Consider the following 8,086-nt stretch of genomic DNA (forward strand, 5'->3'; position numbering starts at 1 on the left):
CCTACTGAGGAGTCATTTTTGGATCCGTCTGTAAAGAGTTTCTCTGCTTCAGGGTATCTATTTATCAGCTGTTTATATGAGTTTAAGTATGTAGTTTTGTCTGTGGACTTTGAGTTGTGTTTTTCAAGACTAGTATCTATGTTTGGTTTGGTTAAATGCCATGGAGGTTTAATAGCTTTGTTCTGCTTTGTCCTTTGTTTCAGGATTATGTCGATGGTTGCACGCACTGCTGTAGCCGAGCATGTTTTGTTTTGTTGTAGTAGGTTTTGCGGCGCCCGTAACTGTGTAAGGTCATTTGAGCGCCAAGGGGATGTCAACAGAGGAGTCCTTACAGTACAGGGAATCAGACTTACTCTGCTCACCTCTCTAATTTCAACAGCACTAAATCTGCTTCGACTATCAAGGCACCCCAGAAATAGCGGGTCACAAGAATGTGACAAACATACTAAAGAAGTAGAGGAAAATGACGATAGTAAGGTTAGGAAAGAAAAAGCAGCAGTTCTGTTGTAGTTCAGAGCACAGTTACGAGCATGGCATTGTTGGTTCAGCCCATTTACAATTCTATTGTGCATTAGAACGAGAAATGCCCCCCCCCCTTTTTTTTGGGGAATGGCCTAGAGACACTTCAGTCAGTGTCACCGCCCCGGGGGGGGGGGGGGGTAGCCGAGCATATCTGTTCGAATGCCCGTTATAACAGAGCCTTCAGACGCAAGTACACTCATCCAGACAAAAGGCAAATGCATAATGTAAAGTCAAAACTTGTTTGAGACAGAATCACAAAAACATGGATTGAGAGCATTTCTGAAGGCGATGAGCAACAAAAGAGGATTTTTTTTTTCATCTAAGACGTATCTATCCGATTTGACAACACAAATGCAGAAAGACGGTGCAGAAAGACGGTGCAGAAAGACGGTGCAGAAAGACGGTGCAGAAAGACGATGCAGGAAGACGGTGCAGGAAGACGGTGCAGGAAGACGGTTTAGAGAATTCAGAAGGCCGATTTAACACAAGCCAATAGAAAAACAAAGACCCAAGTTCGATATGTATATCATTTATTTGGTAACAAATATCGATACAAACATGGCATTTTGGTGGATTTTAGTACAAAGTTTTGGTGACGGTAGCAAGTTCTGCTTGGTAGATCGCACGAGACGTCATGAAAACTGGCCAAGCTTTCGTTAATCACCAGAAACTTTCGTCTTCAGGCCATCTCGTAATCAGTCTCTGAAATGCCGGTATTTGACCAGCATTTCGTTCATCATAGCTGTGAAAGGAAATATGTAATTTTTATAGGGGGGGTGGGTGCTCTGGTGAAGTTAAGTCATTCCCTACCAAACGTCTATCGTCTTTTTATCCATTTATTGATGCGCCGCAAATCTTGTTCTGTGTTTAAAGGATAGACAGACAAATATGGTAAAAGTTTTACTTGCATGCGTATTTACAATATCAATTTCAGTTTACAGTACAATATCTTTTAAAAAGATAAAACAATCCAATTTCACGTACGGGCTTTCGGTCCAATGATCGAGAAGAAAGATCGATGGACAGAAGACCTAGAGAGAACGGCCAGAAGAAACCACCCCTACGTCAGAGAGCTGGCGACGTACGAGTGGCACCCCATCAGCGGGAGGTTACACCCCTGTTTATGGGACAGCCAACTATTTTAAATTCTACTCCCCGGTCAGCTTGGGGAAGGAAGAAAAATATAGAAAGACTACAGAAGACATTTTTTTCATAAAACGTATAATTTTTCTCTGGTTAACACTGTCAAAAAGAGTTGACATCTTTACATTTAAAGTATTTTGTACGTATATCGTTGAAGTCGACACATTCCGTCAGGATGTGCCGAACTGTAAAATATGCGTTGCACGCCACGCAAAAAGGAGCTCCCTCTCCAGACACTTAAAACGTCTTTTCGTAAACGAAGTACAGTGAACGAAAAAGGTTTTTTTCCAACTTCATGTCTTTAATTAATCAAGTAAGTAAATGTAGAACATGTGCTTCTGGGTCAGATATTTTTCCTCGCCCACCTTTTCCACAGCCAAAATAGAACCCTTTGTTTTGTTTTGAGTAGGTGTTTTACAGCACGATCAACTCTTGTTAATATTAAGGTGAAAGAACGTCGCAGAGATGGATGCGTGAATGAACAGTGATCATTTCCTCTCAAGCTGTTCCGACCGCTTTTGTCACGCCAGGACACATTTACACAGCATTAAGCCGCGAGACACAAGGATGGTTTACACAGCATTAAGCCACGAGACACAAGGATGGTTTACACGGTATCAAGCCGTGAGACACTAGGATGGTTTTTACACAGTATGAAGCCGTGAGACACTAGGATGGTTTTTACATAGTATGAAGCCGTGAGACACTAGGATGGTTTTTACATAGTATGAAGCCGTGAGACACTAGGATGGTTTTGACACAGTATCAAGCCGTGAGACACTAGGATGGTTTTTACACAGTATCAAGCCGCGAGACACAAGGATGGTTTACACAGTATCAAGCCGTGAGACACAAGGATGGTTTTTACACAGCATGAAGCCGTGAGACACTTGGGTATAAAGCGCCATACAACAAACTGCACGAGACAGCTTGGCCTATTCCTGTCTGTCTAAAGGCAAGGAGCATATTTTTTCTGAATTTGCTTTTTTAATATTAAATTAAGACGACCTTATATTAGAGACAGCACGAACGCAGACCGATATGAAGTTTCTAGACATTCTTATACTATAGGAAAGAAATTTGGATCGATAACAACAACACATGAAAAAAATTAGCAATACATCTTGAGACAAAGATATTGAAAGTGGATTTGCTTCGTTTGTGATTTTCTTCAGGAAACCGTAAAAACTTACATTCTTTAGAACACTTGTCTGCGTCTGCATCCCAAAAGAAACCTTTAGCACACAGGCACAATTTCAGGCAGCCATGCTGTACACACTCCATGTTTGACCCGCACGACTTGACACATTGCTCGTTGTACCCAGGCACTGAAACAAATGGGTGAAATTCAGTGAAGGCGAGATAAAGTGGAGGGGGGGGTCGTTTCGTTTTTAATGTACCTACCTCTCTGTTTTCACAAAATTCAGAATTTGAATTTCAACCAAATATTTACCGAGCATATGCAAAAGATACCACACAAGAAATTGAAGTAAGATTAAATAATATGTAGGACTCAATACATCTGAGCAGCGGACCCAAAAGTGCAACAAAGCAAAAGAATTGTTAATGACATAATGCTAAAAGCTACAAGATATAGAATGGGATATCTTTGGGCGACGTCGAACATTGTTCTTCGATTGTTGGCAAAACTTATACTGCACCCACAGGCATTTTCTTTTTGACACTGATCCGCGGCTGCATCCCAAGAGAAACCGTCAGTGCACAGGCACAGTTTCTGCGAGCCATGCTGTACACACTCCAGGTTGGACACACACGACTTGTCACATAGTTCTTTGTACCCAGACACTGAAACAAATGGGTAGAATTCAGTGCAGAAGAGAAAACGTTTCCGTTTTATTTTTTTTCAATGTACCAAGACTATGCCTCCTTTGCTTTTTCTCAGTATTTAGAAATTTCCCGAATATATGCAATAAATACCACACATTAAGAAACCGCTGTAATATTTAATTTTCTTTTTAATCTGAGGCTCCGTTCATATGAACAGTTGACCGACGATACATTGTACAGAATTCATTGACCCACAACTAGTGTGTCTAGCCAAAAGAAAGAAAAATAAAAATAAATCCAACACTAGAAAAGGATAACATGAATACGGCTCTTTGACAGTGGGTAACACAAACTGCACCCACATGCATTTTCTTTTTGACACTGGTCCGCGTCTGCATCCCAGAAGAAACCTTTGGCACACAGGCAAAGCTTCTGGCAGCCATGCTGTACACACTCAAGGTTCGACACGCACGACCTGTCACATTGTTCGTTGTACCCGGGCACTGAAACAAATGGGTTGAATTCAGTGAAGGCAAGTGAAATGGCTTAATTCGTTCAAAAAATTGTACTTACATTTATCTTATCTTTTCAATATTTACAACTTTTCGGCAAAATAGTTCTTGCATTTGCAATTGAATCAACACATTTAAGTTTTCTAAGATGGCTTTGTACGTCTCATTGATTGAGGTGTTTTACGGCACTATCGACTCAATTTTGGTCAAGCAAGTGCTAACAAGTTCTATAGCCGGAAATCTACTACTGTGTTAAAAGGACGGACAGACAAATAAAATAATACATAGAAATCCTGATAAATAATATAGTAAAGACATTTACATGCGTTTTTAGAATATTAATTTCAGTGTATATTATACACCGACAACTAAAATGATTTGTATATCTTATGAAACAATCCAATTTCTTTAAGAAAACACTTTGTACGTCTAAAATTGTCGATGATTCGTAAAGCGCTGAACATAAATTTACCAAAATACCTTCTATTCATCCAAAAGTGCAACAAATATGAAAAACTTAAATTTAAAAGCTACACGATATCGAAATGGATATCTTTAGGAGACGTTGAATATGGTTCTTGGACCGTGGGCAACATTTTTAAAAATGCACCCACATGAAATTTCTTGTTCACACTGCTCCTCGTCTGCATCCCAAGAGAAACCGTCAGCACACAGGCACAGTTTCTGCGAGCCATGCTGTAAACACTGTAGGTTGGACTCGCACGACTTGTCACATGGTTCGTTGTACCCGGGCACTGAAACAAATGGGTAAAATTCAGTGAAGGTAATAGAAACGGCTTCATGATTGATTGAGTAGGTGTTTTACGGCACTATCGACTCAAGAAACAGCATCATTCGATCCAAAAATTGTACTTACATTTAACATTGTGTCTTTTAAATATGGGCAATTTGGAATTTCGATAAAATAGTTTGAGCATATGCAACTGATACAACAAATTGCAGTTTTAAGAAAATGAATTTGTATGCCTAGACAAATTGCCAATAATACGTAAAGTGCACAACATATTGACCCAAACTACATTCCATCCAAACGTGCAACAAATAAAAAATACATAAAATTAAAAGCTACACGGAATAGAAAGAGACATCTTGAATATGGTTCTTGGACCGTCGGCAACATTTTTTAAAATGCACTGACATGAATTTTGTTCACACTGCTCCTCGTCTGCATCCCAAGAGAAACCGTCAGCGCACAGGCACAGTTTCTGCGAGCCATGCTGTAAACACTCTAGGTTGGATTCACACGACTTGTCACATTCTTCGTTGTACCCGGGCACTGAAACAAAATGGAAATTCAGTAAAAGTAATAGAAACGGCTTCATACGTTCCCACAATTGTACTTACATTTGGTCGCTTTTAAGGGCAAGCGGGCTAACCCAAATTTCCGGTTTTCAAAAATCCTGACCTACACCAAAACTGGGCATTGCCCTACCTATAGGAGAAGTCTGGTTTCATTGGTGTGTATATTTGTTTGGTTAGAGAGAAAACTCATTGTCTTTTAAAGAAACTGAACAATGTGCAAAAATTTTTACCGTCGATTTTCTCAAAAATAAGAACTTTTCGGATAGCCCCCTTGTGCTTAAAAGCGACAATTTAGCATCGTATCTTTTAACTGAGCGATTGGGAATTATGATAAAATAGTTCGAGCATATGCAATTGATACAACAAATTACAGTTTTAAGAAAAGGAATTTGTATATCTAAACAAATTGCCGATGATAAGTAAAGTGCACAACATAAATTGACCCAAACTACCTTCCATCCAAACAACAAATATAAAATACAAAATTATTGATTGATTGAGTAGGTGTTATTACGGCACTATCGACTCCATTTTGGTCGTGCAAGTGCCTACAGGTTTTACTGCAACAAATCTATCATGTTATGTTTTAGTAAGAGTTTCACGGCACTCGCAACTGCATACGGTCATATCATCATATTAAAAGGACAGACAGACATTTATGAAAATCTTTGTAAATATGGAAAAGACTTATTTACATTCGTATTTACAATATTAATTTCAGTGTATGTGTATACACCTACAACGACATAAAATTAAAAGCTACACGAAATAGAAAGGGATATCTTTAGGGGACTTTGAATATGGTTCTTGGACCGTCGACAACACTTATTTTTTAAAATGCACTGACATGAATTTTGTTCACACTGCTCCTCGTCTGCATCCCAAGAGAAACCGTCAGCGCACAGGCACAGTTTCTGCGAGCCATGCTGTAAACACTCCAGGTTGGATTCACACGACTTGTCACATTCTTCGTTGTACCCAGGCACTGAAACAAATGGGTAAAATTCAGTGAAGGTAAGAAACTTTCATTCGTTGCAAAATTTGGACCAGAATTTAGCATATCTTTTCAATACAATTTTAATAGTTCGGGCACATGCAACTGATACAACAAATTGCAGTTTTAAAAAAGGACTAAACAAATTGCCGCGGATACATCAAGTGCACAACATAAATTGTACTATACCTTCCATCCAAAAATGCGATACAGAATACACAAAATTAATAGCTTCACAAAATAGAAAGGGATATTTTTAGGGGACGTTGAATATGGTTCTTGGTCTGTGGGCAACAACTTAATTTTTAAAAATGCACCCACATGAATTCTCTTGTTTACACTGCTCCTCGTCTGCATCCCAAGAGAAACCGTCAGCGCACAGGCACAGTTTCTTCGAGCCATGCTGTAAACACTGTAGGTTGGACTTGCATGACATGTCACATTGTTCGTTGTAGCCGGGCACTGAAATGGGTTGAATTTGGAGCACGTGAAAAAAATTTAGTTTTTTAATTGTAATTATGCATCTCTTTAAAATTTAGGATCTGAACTCTAACAAAATATTTCTAAAATGTATGCATCAGACGCTACGTATTAATAAACAAATTTTTAACAAATGGGCTAAGCAGGCCTATATCTGAACAGCTGATTAACGATTTGCGGGGAGTGCACAACACCCTTTTGCTGAAACCACTCCACAAAAGAGTGACAGAAATCTGAATTTAAAGGGTACAAGACATAATTTTGGACAACGTTGAATATATGGTTTTTGGGCCATAGGCAACACTAAAAAAATTACTCACAAGCGTTTTGTTTACACAATTCTGCATCTTCATCCCAATAGAATCCATCGGCACACAAGCACTGTTTTTGTGAGCCCTGCTCTAAACACTCCAGGTTTGACTGGCACTTCCGTGAACACCGCTCTTGGTACCCTGGCACTGGAACTAAATGGATTTATGTGTGAGACCGAGCCAGCGCAAAAGGCAGGATTATTTCATCAGGAATAGCAGCAGAAAAGCTGCAGAAAGTTGGAATTTTGGAAAAGATGTATTTCATCATGGCAGATATAAGGTAGCCGAAATCTTCCATGAAAAATCATCACAAACTTTAAAAAGACACTTACTGCATAGTTAAGACTTTTGTGGTTATTTTAAAACAAGTCTGCATAAAGAGCCCAACGATCCCCACTGTGGTTCCCAACCTCGAAGGCGGTTGCCAATGCATTGTATGCAAAAGGGGTAAAGAATTGAGAATCCCGATACTTTTTGTTCTAAAGATTCCGTTAAAAAGATTACTTTTCAGCTCCCTTTTCTAACGGTGAAGAGCTCTTCTGGATAGAAGAGAAAAGTGTTCAAAAGGGTTAGGTATAAACCGAGGCTTGCCTCGGTATAAACCTTTGAAAAAGGGGAGAGTTAACAATAGATCTTTTGAGAAAGATATATACAAACAATTGAGAAAGATGTTCAGATTTACCACTCTAGGAATTTATGTTTGCCACAATATACTCAATACTTATTAACCAAAGGAAAACTACTCACTCTTGTTAGAAACGCGCTTGCGGCACCTGCTTTCCTGCGTGTCAAAAAACTGTTTCCCTTTGCAACTGCAACGTCTCGAGCCCTTTACCTTGCGGCAAACCAGGTTAAAGGCGCAAAGTTCCTTCTTCCAGCAAGGAACGTCGAGTCCAGGTCCTGAATTGAAGTAAAAAGTTTCAGTCTTTCGAAAATCGGCACATTTTAGAAGCGAGACGTTAATGTTCTATAATATATGTATATTTTTAGATGCATTTGTAGACAATAATTAT

At 39.2% G+C, this 8,086-nt stretch overlaps 1 protein-coding gene across 2 annotated transcripts in view; it reads right to left on the reverse strand.

The window, feature by feature from the left end:
* Nucleotides 1-1,035: 1,035 nt before the first annotated feature.
* Nucleotides 1,036-8,086, reverse strand: part of LOC101863042 (collagen alpha-3(VI) chain) — a 22,476-nt gene continuing 15,425 nt past the window's right edge. The window contains exons 16-25 of one of the 2 annotated variants that reach the window (XM_035971269.1): nucleotides 7,821-7,973; nucleotides 7,083-7,226; nucleotides 6,604-6,744; nucleotides 6,136-6,273; nucleotides 5,125-5,262; nucleotides 4,580-4,720; nucleotides 3,816-3,956; nucleotides 3,331-3,471; nucleotides 2,859-2,993; nucleotides 1,036-1,264 (exon numbers count right to left, since the gene is read on the reverse strand). In XM_035971269.1, the coding sequence (XP_035827162.1) occupies nucleotides 1,218-1,264; nucleotides 2,859-2,993; nucleotides 3,331-3,471; nucleotides 3,816-3,956; nucleotides 4,580-4,720; nucleotides 5,125-5,262; nucleotides 6,136-6,273; nucleotides 6,604-6,744; nucleotides 7,083-7,226; nucleotides 7,821-7,973 (1,319 nt within the window). In that variant the 3' untranslated portion in view covers nucleotides 1,036-1,217. The remainder of the gene's footprint in view (nucleotides 1,265-2,858; nucleotides 2,994-3,330; nucleotides 3,472-3,815; nucleotides 3,957-4,579; nucleotides 4,721-5,124; nucleotides 5,263-6,135; nucleotides 6,274-6,603; nucleotides 6,745-7,082; nucleotides 7,227-7,820; nucleotides 7,974-8,086) is intronic. The other variant, XM_035971270.1, reaches the window with a different exon arrangement.

The sequence above is a fragment of the Aplysia californica genome, unplaced genomic scaffold, assembly GCF_000002075.1.
Source record: "Aplysia californica isolate F4 #8 unplaced genomic scaffold, AplCal3.0 scaffold00408, whole genome shotgun sequence".
NCBI lineage: Eukaryota > Metazoa > Mollusca > Gastropoda > Aplysiida > Aplysiidae > Aplysia > Aplysia californica.